We start from the raw sequence: 15,930 nt of genomic DNA, 5'->3' as shown, positions 1-15,930 counted from the left end.
AAAACTTCTAATTTATCCCTCCTCCACCCGCCTTTCCCTTTGGTAACCATATGATTGTTTTCTGTGTCTGTGAGTCTGTTACTGTTTTGTAAAATAAGTTGATTTGTATCATTTTTTTTAAAGATTCCACAAATAAGTGTTATAATATGATACTTGTCTTTCTCTGACTTGCTTCACTTAGTATGATAATCTCTAGGTCCATCCATGTGGCTGCAAATGGCATTATTTCATTCTTTTTTATCAGCCTACTACTTTTTAGATGTGATTTCAGTTTTGAAGGTTATATGAAATCAGATGCCTTCTTTTCTTACCATTAGTATCATATTTTTCATAGCATGAATGAGTGTTCCCTTCTTTATGCCTCCTATATACCATGTACAGACTTTATCAGAGCAATGATACATTTTTGTTTACATGTTTGCCTTTCTCTGTTAGATCAAAACTCCCTGTGTTTTTTATGTCTGTATGTTTAACGCAGACTGCCACATAGAGGGCACTCACTAAATATTCATTGCATGAGAAAAAAATATATATATACATTATAAGAATACATTAAGAGGCAAAGTAGCTGAGAGACTGGAGCTAGACTGCCTTGGTTTGAATCTTGGCTCTACCACTTATAAACTTTCTGATCTTGGGCAAGTTACTTGACTTTTTTGCCTTGGTTTCCTCATTTGCAAAATGGAGATAATAATAGTGGTGTTGTTGAGAAGATATAATGAACTAGTATATATGAAATGCTTAGAATAATGTCTAGCACATAATACACCCTATATAAGGGCTAGTTACTATTTCTATTATATATAGTTAAGATCTGTTGAGTTCTTTGTGATAAGTACTGTGTTAAGAACTCATACACGTTATCTTTTAAAATGACTACAACAATCCTATAAGTAGTTAGACTTCCATTATATAAATGAGGAAACTGAGGTTAAAAATATTTAGCATCTTGCCAAATATATTACAACAAGTAAATGGAACAACTAGGATTTGAATTCCTATCTACCTAATTGATGAATGGACTATTGCATCTAATTTTGATTTGGTATACAAGAAATAGATTATTTTATTATTAATTTTTATGTATTTATGATATATTTCTGGACTATGATAGCATATATAATAAGAGTTTCTTATAGAGTTCAACCTGATTAAATTCATGTGGCAAGTATAATATATAACGAGGTATAAAAGATAAGACAGGGCTTCCCTGGTGGCGCAGTGGTTAAGAATATGCCTACCAATGCAGGGGACATGGGTTCGAGCCCTGGTCTGGTAAGATCCCACATGCTGCGGAGCAGCTAAGCCCGTGAGACACAACTACTGAGCCTGAGTGCCACAACTACTGAAGCCCGCGCGCCTAGAACCCGTGCTCTGCAACAAGAGAAGCCACCCACTGAGAAGCCCGTGCACTGCAACAAAGAGTAGCCCCCGCTTGCGGCAACTAGAGAAAAGCCCGCGGGCAGCAACAAAGACCCAACGCAGTCAAAAATTTAAAAATAAATAAATTTTTTAAAAAAAGGATAAGACAAAGGCTTAGGTTCCCACTTTCTATCCTTGGTATATTTTCTGAAATTGACAGCACTGTATCTAGAAATGCTAAGCCATAAGATTAGTAAACTTATAAACAAGAAGAGCCAGATATCTGCCGTCTGCTTGGTACTGAAAAACGGATTTTTTCACATTCATGGCTGTACATTTATTATTTAGTGCACATGGAGTTTGTCATGCAAACTTTAAATCTGTAGGGTGAACAGTTGTATATGGAAAGTAAAGGAAACATTTTAGTATGTGAATGTTATTTTGTTCTGGGATGTTTTATTTTTGTGCTTGGGAATGTAAAGGTTTTGTGTTCTCTGGTAGCCTTGTCTGCTTTGTCTGAAAAGTAAGATACTGGATCTCAATATTGCTGGTGTTGCTGCTGTGGTCTCAGTGCCCCAAGTGACTATAATTTTTTATCCTCTCAATCTATAACTTGTGAAATTTGCATGAGAGTGAATCTTCTCTTTTAAATGTTGCAATCTGAATCTACAAGTACTTAAGGATTTTTCTCAGACTGTCTATATTTTATCCTTTTTTTTGGCCATGCCACGTGGCTTGTGGGATCTCAGTTCCCCGACCAGGAATTGAACCCATGCCACAGCAGAAAAAGTCCGGAATCCTATCCACTAGGCTACCAGGGAACTCCCAGATTGTTTATATTTTATTTCACGGTTGTGTTTGTGCTTCTCTATATGCCTTTCTGAGACCTCACTGTAAATGGTGTTTTCATCAGTACTGCGTGTGACTCTTCTAATAAGATGCAGTGCCTGTATGTTTTAATAATTACTGTATCAGAAAAGAGTTAAGCTCTATAGTCTTAGAGGTGTATAAGGCAGCTTTTGTAAGATGACTAAGAATTGGACAGTGAGGATGATGTGAGGCAGTACATGTTCTACCTGAAGATGAAGGTTAGGAGAAAGCCTATTAGGTATTTCTGATGTTACCAGTTTTCAGAGTTTTTGCTCTGACTGAGATGTCAGTTTATACCAAGGCCATTTGGGGAACAAAGTAGTGAGTTCTGGGAGTGATGTGAATCACCCTCAACTCCAAAACTTCCATGAGCAAGATTTGTGTGTGGGGTGTGTGTGTGTGTGTGTGTGTGTGTGTGTGTGTGTGTGTCTGTTTATCTCTTCATATCAAACCAGCCGTTTCAGAATTAAACTACCCCATGTAGTTAGAGAATTAATATAACCTTCAATATAAAGAATGGAATTAAAGGAGAATGAATGTAGAGAAAACCCTTAATTGTACAATATTACTCTGGCATGAATGCAGTGTTTTATAGGAATTGAGCACATTTTTAATCATCAGAGAATGTTTTCAATGTCAGAAACAGTTAAGGAAAAGAGTATGGACAGAGAAGACTAGAGCAGCAAGGACTGAATCTAAACAGGTCCCTTTACTTGGGGAGGATGTGGAGAAAAAAGAGACAGGCAGCAGTTAGAGACAGGTTCCTAAAGATCAGGGAAGCTACCAAATCTACCAAACAAAAATTTCAAGGGGCTGACACCATATTACGGAGATGTACAAAAGAGAGAATAGAGAGGAAAGAACTTCCTTCCCATCTCCCACCACCTTTTAAAAAGGAGTTTAGCGTTGAAAAGCCTGGGAGAAAGAGGATGATAGCAGTCCAAGGCTTCTTAGGGCTCTGCACCTTGGAAATGGTCTTTATTGCATATCCTTGTCTGTCAAAACTGCTTCTTGCTAAATTTCCTGTTGTTTTCCATGTTGCATTTATCTGGTTTTGCAACCTCTTTGAGGTACAGGGGGTTTCAGAGATGGAGCTGTCATGGGTAAGTTCAGTTTTTTGGAGTGAAGTGATGTGTTTTAAAGGAGATTATTTGTATCACATGTGTTCTTAAGGTTTACACACAGTAGTGTATGATTGTAGCTTTTGGCCATATTCAGTACATTTACTATTTCCTCCAGAGCTGATGTGGAAAGTTGGGCTGCTAATTAGTAAAGAATTTTGCAGATGTGTCTGTGGGGTGAGCTCAGCACTAGGTGACATCAAGGGATAATTTATCAGGTAGAAAATTTTACTTTGTGCATATTGCTATACAAAAGTATCTCCCAAGGTCCTTTACCTTAATTGAAAATCCAGCTGGAAAAACAAAAACTGGAAGCACACAAGTTGTATGTACAGCTTGGATTCACTCAGTGCATAGATGTATTTCTGTAGATGATATGATATATGTGAAGGCATGTGAGAGGTATTATAAAAAGCTGATGTTAGAGTGTATTATTTTTGCAGTGAGGCAAGTGAGAGGGTTGGTTGCTTCCCCTTTGAGACCTCATAGCACTCTGCTGATACTTCTGTTCTAGCATGTAATAAACATTTCAGTCATTTGCTATCTTAATCATTCATTCATTTACTCAGCAAATATTTAGTTAATGCTCATTAGGTGTAGGACATTGAGCTAGTGCTAGGGATAGAGAAATAAATAAAAGCCCGCCCTAAAAGAGCTCTTTGCTTAGGGTGGAAGACAGGAAATGTATTTAAAATACAGTATTTGCTGAAACAGAACCTTTAGCAAGAGCCTCAAATTGCTTAATAGATAGTTGCTGAGTGTGTGAAAGTATGCATAGGGTGCTAAGGGATTTAATACGGGGCACCAGTACAAACCTTGTTTGAAGGGGTCAGAGAATGCTTCCCAGAGGTCACCCTTGAGTTTTCTTGAAGGAGTAGAAAGAGCTTGTCAGATAGACAAGCAGGGAAAGGGCATTTCAAGCATGAAGAAAAGCATTCGCAGAGGCACAGAGGAATAAGAGCATGGAATATTCTCGGAATGGTGAGTGAGAAATTAGGTTTGGTTCAAGTCTGGTGGGTGCATGGAAAGAAATGGCAAGCCTGTGATGAGTCTAGAGAAGTAGGCAGGGACCCGAAAATGAAAAATTTCTGTAGATATGTTATTTTATTAGTTTTTTTCTCCCCCAAATCAACTTTTGTTTTGTTGAACCTCTTTATTGTTTCTTCATTTTCTATTTCATTAATGTTTTGTTTTTATCTTTATTATACTTTTTTTCCGTAGAATCTTTAGTTGAACTCTAAATTATTTATTTTTAACCTTTTACAGATCAGTTAGGATTGTCTTTGGCAGTATGCTACAGAAACCTGAACACAGTGGCTTTTTCAATAATATATTAATTTTTTTCAGGAAATCTTGAGAAATTCCTGTGCTTTACAACTGCTTGAGGAAGTCATCAACAATCCAGGCTTCCTCTAGCTCTCTCTTTAGTGTGCGGCTTTTGTCCTTTTGGTTACATATAGCTGCTCTTGATGCAAGCACCACGTCTTTGCTTCAGGCTATAAAAAGGACAATTTCATCAGGAAAACATTAGCATTCCCAGAATCCCCCACCAAGCGATTCCCACTTACATCTCCTTACTAGGACTATTGTCATCTGGCCACCCTAGCTGCAAGGCAGATAGCCAGATTGAATGTTTTAATTAAGCACGATGCCACCTAATTGGAGTTATGTCAGTCAAGAAGAGGGGAAAATAGATGTTGGGTAAACAATTAGTATTGCCCACTATGCTTATTTTTAATTATCTCTTTATTTTTGACTTTTAATTTTATTTCATAGTGGTCTGAGAATGTGATTCAACCATTATGATGTAGTATCCATGCATTTGGTAAATTGCTTCACGTACACTTGAAAAAATCAACAAAACTTGCCTTTGTTGGGACAAGATTAGATCAAGCATGTCAGTTTTGTTATTAAAATATACCATATCCATACTCATTTTTTGTCTGCTTAAGCTTTCAGTTTCTGAGAGGTATGTTAAAATATCCTGTGAAGATTCTGGATTTGTCAAATTTGCCTTTTATTTTGTCAGTTTTTGTTTGGTATATTATAAGGGTACATTGTTAGATACATACAAGATCATGATTATTATTTCTTGACAAAATAATTATTATGTAGTGTGCGCGCAGTGCTTTTTTCCTTAGCCCACTTGTTTTCAACCCTGTCAGGCCGAATGTTCTTTGCATGATCTGGGTTCAAATTCTGTCTCTGACATTTACTAGGTCTCTCATCTTGAAAAAGTCGTTTAATCTCCCCTTGCCTCCGTTTCCATAGCTGTAAAATGGGAAATATTAATAATACATATCTCACAGAATTATTTTGAGAATTAACTGAGTTAATACATCTAAAGCAGTTACACAGCAGAACCTAGTATGTAGCAAGTGCTATAAATTTAGCTATTATAGCAATTTTTAAAAACATAACTCTTAACTACCCTGAAATGAAATCGATAGGTAACTTTGGTGGTATTGCTTTATAATTATATAACATCGACATGATACCCTAACTGTATGATAAACGAAAAGTAGAAGAAAATTAAATTAGTAAAAATGATTTCAATATACACATTTTGGGGCCTGACAATGCTAGAAGACATAGTAAAGTGGTTAGATGCTTTTACCTTCTTAAACATGACAGGTTTAGTTTTAAGAGACGACAGAAGCCACTCCACGAAAGGGGAAAAATTAAAGAGCAGAGATGCCAGTGAATATTAGAATAAAAGTGTAATAACAGGCCAGACTTATTTGTATGTGGTAAGGGAAAGAGGTAACTTCAGCTGAAATAGGAATAGCTTGCCAAGACAAACTACAGATTGATTAAGGAGAGAAAACAGGGAGGTATAATATATCTTTGCCAACTTTATCAGAGTGTTTCTTTCTAAATGTTCATTTAACCGGAATGTTCCATCAGGAAAAAAAGTTGGCAGAATAGTCACATTGATAACTTTATTTGTGGGCAAAGCAAAAACACACTTCTTATTTATCCATGTTGTACTTTCGTGTTGGCCATGCGACGTGTGCGATCTTAGTTCCCTGACCAGGGATCGAACCTGGGCCCCTGGCAGTGAAAGTGCCAAGTCCTAACCACTGGACCGCCAGGATTCCCCACTTTGTATTTATATATTTGATTTTTTTAAATAAAGGCTAAATAAATCACCATGAATATAAAAACTATAAATGGATTCTGATACAGATGTGTTATATTGGGATTCAGAAGCAGCATTGCCATTGGTGGTCTGATCTTCTGAAATGTTGACCAATTCTTAATGATATTCTTAACAAAACAAAAAAGCAATTTTCCTCAATTTACAGGTAGTTACATTCCTAGGAAGTTCAGTTTATTTTAAAACTATGCAAGATGACTTTGTTTTTATGTAAAATGGAGTTAGAATCCAAGCTTAGGTAATAATAAATATGTTCTTTATTTACATGAATGTCTGGTAAGACATTTGCATTTCATACTGGACATGGAACAATGCTTCCTTGTGCGGTATCGTCCTGTACCTGCAGGATGTCTAGCATCTCAGGCCTGCAACACTCCCTGCCCCCAATCATTGTTATAACCAAAACACTTCACCTGAAAACTTCAAAGACACCTCTGAAGTGAGATGTTACAGCCTCCTTTGAAAACTACTGCTTTAAACTTTATTTGCCTAATACTAATGTTGCTATACCAGCTTACTGTATACTTATTGTACACTCATTGTGACTTCTTGGCTCGAAGTCCTAAGCCACTCATCTAATAGTTAATTTTATGATTAATTACTTTGTTACAGTTCTTACCTTGTTGTCCTTTTTTGTTATTTAATTCTCCCCTTATTACTTCTCTGAGCTGGTCAGAGGTTTATGCTTTTCTCCCGCTCTAGAAAATAACCATCCTGACTCAAGTTATCCATTTAAATTCAGCAAACATTTTTTGAGCAGTCAACTACTAAATACTAGGCACTTTGCCAGAGAAGAGATTCTCAGTTTGGTTTCATACCACACTGCTAAAGGATGAAGTTATTGCATGTGATTTGTTATTTAATATGGTTAAATTGGGCTTCCCTGGTGGCACAGTGGTTGAGAGTCTGCCTGCCAATGCAGGGGACACGGGTTCGAGCCCTGGTCTGGGAGGATCCCACATGCCGCGGAGCAACTAGGCCCGTGAGCCACAACTACTGAGCTTGCACGTCAGGAGCCTGTGCTCCCAACAAGAGAGGCCGCGATAGTGAGAGGCCCGCGCACCGCGATGAAGAGTGGTCCCCGCTTGCCGCAACTAGAGAAAGCCCTCGCACAGAAACGAAGACCCAACACAGCCAAAAATAAATAAATAAATTTAAAAAAAAATAAAAAAAAATAAAATGGTTAAATTATCAACATATGCAAATAATTTAATTTTAAAAATATAAATTAGAGTTGAATTAGAGGCACCCCTATATTTACTGTCACTCTCATTTGTATGTTAATATGCTTACTTGAATGGAATAAAAATGGATAGAGTAGTAGCTAATGGACATAGGATTGTATGTAACCTGTAATCTGCTTTTTCTATTCCAGAGTCTACTAGTGTCTGTTGATAGTTATGTAATAATTGCCATGCTTTTCTTTCCTGCTTACCTTTTAACAATTTTTGACAAAAATCTAGATTTGTCCATATGAGAAGAAGTCCTGCTTGTCAGAATGTGTGTTTTGGGGAGGGGGGGGAGCTGAATAACTATTCTGGGGATAAAGAAATGAATAAGGCAGTCTTTGCTCTTAGGCATATAGGAAATTGTTCCATATGCAGTTGTAGATTCTGTGTCTCAGGGTGGAGGTAAGTTCAGGATCTTCCTAGTTGCCACCTTGAATTGGAACTGCCCTTAGGTATATTGGAGATAAATAGATAGGTAGACTAACAGCATACAATATGCAAGTGCTGTAACAGAGATAAATAAGAACAGAGTACTAAGAAAACAGAGTGGAGCCATCCAACTTTTCTTGAAATAAAGTAAGATTTTCCCAGGGAAAGCGATGTTTCTTATATCTTGAATAATTGAAGGGAATTTGGAAGGGAGATTGGGATAGGGCTCAGGGGGTTAAGATTACATCAAGGCATTGAGAATAGCATGTGTCAAGGCAAGTAAGTGTGGAGAGGGTGATACCTTTGGAAAGAATTACAAATATTAGTATGTAATAACTAAAGGTAGGGGGAGAAGATGGTGGGAATATACAGGGAGCAGAAGATGGATTTAGTTTTGTTAAGGAGTTTGGACTTTATTCCCCAGGTAGTGGTGAGCTATTGAAGAATTTTAAGCTGGAGAGCAACAAGATAACTTTGCAATTTGGGGGCAAAGATTGCTGGAAGAGCTGACAGACTGATGTCTCATGTTGATCTGTAAGAGCCTTCTCAACATCTAGCACAGTGCCTTGTATATAGAAGATGATAGATAGTATTTGCTATTATTTGAATGTGGCTGAAAAGTCTAATGAAAGATTATCAGTTACTTCCAGTTACTTACAGGCTGCATGCACCCACTTGACTGACCTTTAGTTTGTGGTTTGTTCCTTTGTTTGTAGACCTTGAAGTCATCTTCAACTCTAGTTTTATTTATTTATTTGTTTTTGGCTGCATTGGGTCTTTGTTGCTGCCCGCGGGCTTTCTCTGGTTGAGGTGAGCAGGGCCTACTCTTCGTTGCGGTGCGTGGGCTGCTTCTTTTTTTTTTTTTTAACATCTTTATTGGAGTATAATTGCTTTACAATGGTGTGTTAGTTTCTGCTGTATAACAAAGTGAATCAGCTATACATATTCATATATCCCCATATCTCCTCCCTCTTGCATCTCCCTCCCACCCTCCCTATCCCACCCCTCTAGGTGGACACAAAGCACCGAGCTGATCTCCCTGTGCTGTGCAGGTGCTTCCCACTAGCTATCTATTTTACATTTGGTAGTATATATATGTCCATGCCAATCTCTCACTTCGTCCCAGCTTACCCTTCCCCCTCCCCATGTCCTCAAGTCCATTCTCTACGTCTGTGTCTTTATTCCTTCCTGCCCCTAGGTTCTTCAGAACCTTTTTTTTTTTTTTAGATTTCATATATATGTGTCAGCATATGGTATTTGTTTTTCTCTTTCTGACTTATTTCACTCTGTATGTATGGACCTTCACTCTAGGTCCATCCACCTCACTGCAAATAACTCAATTTTGTTTCTTTTTATGGCTGAGTAATAGTCCATTGTATATATGTGCCACATCTTCTTTATCCATTCATCTGTCAATGGACACTTAGGTTGCTTCCATGTCCTGGCTATTGTAAATAGAGCTGCAATGAACATTGTGGTACATGACTCTTTTTTTTTTTTTTTTTTTTTCAGTCGACTTTATTTTTTAGAACATTTTAAAATTTACAGAAAAATTGAGAGGATAGTACAGAGAGTTCTCATATACCTCATATCCAGTTTCCCCTATTACAAACATATTACATTAGTGTGGTACATTTGTTATAATTAATGAATCAACATCAACACATTATTAATAACTATAGTCCCTAGTTGTTTCAGATTTCCTTAGTTTTTGTCTAATGTCTTTTTCTGGTCCAGGATGCTACATTATAATTAGTTGTCATGTCTCCTTAGACCCCTCTTTGCTATTAAAGTTTCTCAGACCTTCCTTGTTTCTGATGACCTTGACTGTTTTGAGGACAACAGGTCAGATACATTGTAGGATGACCCACTACTGGAATTTGAACCATGACTCTTTTTGAATTATGGTTTTCTCAGGGTATATGGTGCGTGGGCTTCTCATTGCAGTGGCTTTTTGTTGCGGAGCACAGGCTCTAGGCGCACGGGCTTCAGTAGTTGTGGCACTCGGACTCAGCAGTTGTGGCTTTGTTGCCACGGACTTAGTTGCTCCACGGCACGTGGGATCTTCCCAGACCAGGGCTTGAACCCATGTCCCCTGCATTGGCAGGCGGATTCTTAACCACTGCGCCACCAGGGAAGTCCCATGGAAACCTTTAAAATCTGTAGAAAATTGAAAGACTAATGCAATAAACCTCTGTAAGTCCCTTCAACTACAATCACCAATTATTAATATTTTGTTACATTGCTTTACCTCTCTGTATTTTTTCTGGCAAACCACTTGAAAGCAAATTGCAGACATCATGACACTTAAATACTTTAGTATGTATCTTCCAAGAATATATTCTCCTACAAAGCCACAGTATCACTATTTATACCTTAGACAATTAACCTTAATTCAGTAAAATAATTTAATACACAGTCCCTATTAAAAATTTCCCTGGGAATTCCCTGGTGGTCTAGTAGTTAGAACTCAGCACTTTCACTGTTGGGGCCTGGGTTCAATCCCTGGCTGGGAAGCTAAGATTCCCACAAGCCGCAGGGCACAGCAAAAAATTAAATAAATAAATAAATAAATAAATAATTCCATTAAAAAAAATTTTTCCTGTTTGCCTCCAAAAAGTCTTTTACAGCTTTTTTTGACCCAGAATCCAATCAAGGTTTCATGCATTTCATTTCAGTGTTTATGACTATTAATCTCTTTTAATCTGGAATATTCCCCCACACTTTGTTTGTTTGAAGAGTACCATCCAGTTGTCTTTTAGATATTCTGAATATGTCTAATTTTTTTCTTATAATTAGATCTGAGTTAAACATTTTGGCAAGTATAATACATTGTATCAGAAGGTTGATAATGTTGCATGTCTTACTTTCGATAATGTTGCATGTCTTACTTTTGGTAATGCTAAATAAGATCCCTTGGTTAAGTGCTAGCCGCCAGACCTCTCCATTGTAAAGGTATCTTTTCCCCTTTGTAATAAATAAACAATCTCAGGGGCATATACAGATTTGAATATTGCTATTTTTACTTAAAATTACAAGTGTACATTTCCTATATCATCTCAAACTCACCTGATATGCTAAATTCTTATGAACATATAGTTTCTTATTTTTATTAAAAACAACACCTATTTATTTGAATGTTTACTATGTGACAAGCACTGTGTTAAGTATTTTATACACATTATTTTGTTTATCTAACATAACAACATCATTTTATCCTCCATGTGAGACAGAGACTAATATTCTCTTCATTTTACAACAGAAGACTTCAATGAGAAGTCACTCTAATTGTTTAAGTGTTAAAACTTGGATTCGGTCTGCTCATCTCCAAAGCTCGAGTACTTCACCACTCTGCTATGCTCTTCTTTAGAAAGTGGATTTGAAGATCCTGTGGTAGCATCAGATGAGTTTAAAAGTCAAGGAGAGGTAGTAATTTCCTTACCTTGGTGATCCTCTCCCTTCCCCTTCCCTCCTCACATCTCCTCTTCTCTTTTCTCTCCATCTCTCCTTTCTTTTCTTCCTTACCTTCCTTCTTTTATTTATAATTGTGATAAAGTATATATAACATAAAATTTACCATCTTAACCATTTTTAAGTGTATAGTTCAGTTCACGTTTTTGTGCTACACTCTCCAGAGCTCTTTTCATCTTGCAAAGCTGAAATTCTGTACCAATTAAACAACTCCAAATTCCTCCCCTCCCCACAACCCTTAGCAACCACCATTCTACATTCTTTCTGTATGAGTTTGACTACCCTAGGAACCTCATATAAGTGGAATCATACAGTATTTGTCATTTTGTGACTGGCTTACTTCACGTAGCATAATATCTTCAAGGTTCATCCGTGTTGCAGCATGTGTCAGAATTTCCTTCCTTTGTAAGGCTGAATAATATTCCATTATGGTATATACCACATTTTGTTTATCTGTTCATCTGTCGATGGATGGATTGGTTTTGCCTTTTGGCTATTGTAAATAATGCTGCTATGAACTTGGGTGTACAAATATTTTTTCAAGACCCTGTTTTCAATTATTTTGGATATATACCTGGAAGTAGAATTGCTGGATCATATGGCAATTCTATATATTAAAAAAAAAATTAAAGATATTTAAAGATATCAATCTCTTGGGAATCCTCTTAGTAGTAGTAACAATGATCTATGTGTAGAGGACAAACTTAGGCAGAAATAGGCCTTCCCTTTAATCTGAAAATCTAAGTAGATTTGAGGGCTAATTAATTTTTGTGGTTTTGACAACTTGGACTGAAGATCCTCCTGCATTTAGGTAGGTTCCCTATATTCTGTGAACCTCTAAATTTGATGGTACTTTTTTCTTTATCACCTGTAGTCTGTTCTGTACTTTAAAAAATCTGTCCAAATCTATTAATTCTTGGAGGTGTCACTGAAGTGCTATGAAGTTTTTCCCTAAGTGCATCAACATTCATATAAATACCTCTCATGCTGTATTTGATTCTTTATTCTCTTTCTAATCTGACTAGTCATATAGCTTATTGTTTGTCCCTTTCTAGATGGTAAACTCCAGAAAATTTAAGCCAATTCTTACACTACTTTTCTGTTTGCATCCTCCCCCCAAATCTCTGCCACCAAAAAGAGAAAAACAAAGAAAAGCACCACCCCCCAAAGAAATTACCTGGATAAATAAATGATTCACTGGCCTTAGAAAGTACATTAGAAGTATCATTTAACTAACTGTTGTTCCTGTTGTTTTCACTGTGCCCTTATGATGTGCCAGGCCTTCTATGCACTGCAAGACAAAGATTAATACAACATAGAGCCTGGTCTCAAGATGCTTTATAGCCTAGCGAGGAGGTATTTATGTACAGAACTATGTGATGAGTGGTATACTGGTGTTCTGAATGTTGTTCTGAGGCAGTATAAAGAGGGATACCACAAATAGTTCCTAGAGAGAGTCAAGGAAGACTTCAGAGAGGAAGGGGATATTTGAGTGTGGCCTTCAAAGATAGGTAGAATTTGAGGGGCTAAGAAGAAAGAAGAAAAATATTTTATGCAAATGAAAGACAGCTACAATGTTATGGACATGTTCATCACTTGTTTAAGGAAGTAAGGTTTTTTATGATTAGTTTGAAACAGATTTTTATCCCTAAATTTCACACATTATTTTAATATTAAACTTTCTTTTATTTGTATATTTATTTATTTATTTGGTTGCACCGGGTCTTAGTTGTGGCAGGCGGGCTCCTTAGTTGAGGCTCCAGGGCTCCTTAGTTGCAGCTCGCCGGCTCCTTAGTTGCAGCACATGGGATCCTTAGTTGTGGCAGGCGAACTCTTAGTTGCAGCATGCATTTGGGATCTAGTTCCCTGACCAGGGATCGAACCCAGGGCCCCTGCATTGGGAACGTGGAGTCTTATCCACTGTGCCACCAGGGAAGTCCCAATATTAAACTTTCTTAAAAGCAGACTTTTTAAAAAAAAAAACTCAGTGATAGTTTTCAGATGATGAAAAAAAAAAAAAGAGGAGTGAGTTTCAGAATGGAGAGCCCTTATTACAACACAGATGTTTTCTGTAAATAGAGTTGGAAAAATACTGTCAGTGTGTTCTTTGTATATAAATGTCTCTTTTAACTTATCCATGCAGGATCTGAAAAGGAAAACCACTTCTATTTCATCAATCACGAGGTACATGACAACAGAATCATTGATGCACTAGGAAGAGAGTTGGGTTCCAAATCTCACTAAGTGATCTAGAAGAGTGGAGAGACAGCCAGTGTTCTGCCTCAGTTCTTCTGATCAGGGTTCCTGTGGCTCTGAGTGTTTTGCTTCTTCCTTCCCCTTCTTGTGTCTGGCCACTCTGAAGCATTGTTTCTTTGAATTTTAAGATAAGCTGTGATGTCTGTTCTATATTAATACTAAACTTCTGGGGCTATTGTCATGTCAAAGAATTTCTGGAGATTGAAGAATTAAGTAGATTGTCATGATTTCTACTGGAATTTCCACTTGGTCAACTGGAAATAATATACTGAAACAATACTCTGAAAGTCCATAGGATGATGACATTTTTGCATAGCAAGTGCCTGTTGTGCATGATCTGAAGTGAATTTTTTTTTAATCATTCTTTTTTTTTTAAAATTTGTTTTATTTTTGGCTGAGTTGGGTCTTTGTTGTTGCACACAGGCTTTCTCTAGTTGCAGCAAGCGGGGGCTACTCTTTGTTGCCGTGCGCAGGCTTCTCATTGCGGTGGCTTCTCTTTTGTGGAGCACGGGCTCTAGGCACGTGGGCTTCAGTAGTTGTGGCACGCGGGCTCAGTAGTTGTGGCTTGCGGGCTCTAGAGCGCAGGCTCAGTAGTCGTGGCGCATGGGCTTAGTTGCTCTGCAGCATGTGGGATCTTCCCGGACCAGGGCTTGAACCCGTGTCCCCTGCATTGGCAGGTGGATTCTTAATCACTGCTCCACCAGGGAAACCCTGAAATGAATTTTTTTTAACCAGAAAGTAATGAGGTCCTTGGTACTTCGTAACTGTTCTACTGCCTCATTCATAATTTCTCAGTAGGAAACACATATCTAAGTGAATAATTGAGCTTTTTTTGGGTAAGGCAAAATATTTTCTCTGATAGTCTCATTTTGCTACTACTGACACCAGATTTAGAGGCTGAAAACATAGTTAATTTTCTTGCAAGTATTGTGTTTTTTTTTAAACCTGTTGAGTGTGCATTGAAATTATAAAATAATATTTTTACATGTAAAATAGATTGAATCTACAGAGAATGAATGTTTTAGAAGTAGACTTTGCTCTGTGCATATGGGTAATAGTGTGAGTGGTGTGGCTCATGTTTTTTATATCTGACTTGAGTGTGTATAAATAATTATAAGGTACTTTGTGTTGGGTTACTACAGTATTAGCTCCAAAGGATTCACTGCCTTCTTTCTATATTTAACATGCAATGCGTTTTTTTCTTATAGATATACATTTTATGGTGCTTGGGGGAGATTTTGAGGATGTGGGTTTAGTGTCCTATAAAGACAGTTTTATCGTTCATTATGTGTTATATAAGGCTTATGCATGAATCTTTTCTGTGCACAATTAAAATTCCACAAAAGAGACTTTTTCCTTTCAGTTTGCTGAGACTCAGCAATGTTGGCCTTAAGAAACCAACCTAATAAATTTTCCCCATTTTTTCCTAAGGTATTTTTTTTAAATTTTAAAGACATGATTTCTTGAGGTATTATTAACAATGTGTTTCTAGCCAGCTTAATGTGAAACAATTTTGGTCTTCGATGGAATAAATCTATCTTTGTTAATGGAAGTGAGACCCTAATGTAATCAGAGTTTATAGAAAAACATCCCTTACCATGTCTATTTTATCTAAATTGGCAGTAAAACATCTTGGCATGTTCTACACGTGGAGGCTTTGACCTCATATTTAGCTGCCGCCCTTGAGCCTCTTTTTTTGTCCCATTTTATTTTCTAGGTGCGCCACCGAGCTTCTGGCCAGGTGATGGCTCTTAAGATGAACACGTTGAGCAGTAACCGTGCAAACATGCTGAAAGAAGTGCAGCTCATGAATAGACTCTCCCATCCCAACATCCTTAGGTAATGGCTTTTCCTTCCTTCTGGGGATCAGTGAGAAAGCCGAAACATTATTGGAGACTTGTTAGAATAGTATTAAAAGCTGAAAAGAGGGATTCAAGATTTCATGCTAAATCTGTCTTGCTGGGATTTAGCTGTGCTCTAGGTCTTTTTCTACCTACTGAGACTTAATTTTCTGGTAATTAACTGCATTTAA

General features: G+C 37.3%; 1 protein-coding gene across 1 annotated transcript in view; it reads left to right on the top strand.

Moving 5' to 3' along the window:
* TESK2 (testis associated actin remodelling kinase 2) overlaps positions 1-15,930 on the top strand; it is a 133,151-nt gene that overhangs the window by 50,207 nt on the left and 67,014 nt on the right. The window contains exon 3 of the mRNA XM_068539763.1: positions 15,616-15,737. Within this exon, the coding sequence (XP_068395864.1) occupies positions 15,616-15,737 (122 nt within the window). The remainder of the gene's footprint in view (positions 1-15,615; positions 15,738-15,930) is intronic.

The sequence above is a fragment of the Eschrichtius robustus genome, chromosome 3, assembly GCF_028021215.1.
Source record: "Eschrichtius robustus isolate mEscRob2 chromosome 3, mEscRob2.pri, whole genome shotgun sequence".
Lineage (NCBI taxonomy): Eukaryota > Metazoa > Chordata > Mammalia > Artiodactyla > Eschrichtiidae > Eschrichtius > Eschrichtius robustus.
Note: the sequence above shows the minus strand (reverse complement) of the source record. Positions and strands in the feature narration are given on the sequence as shown.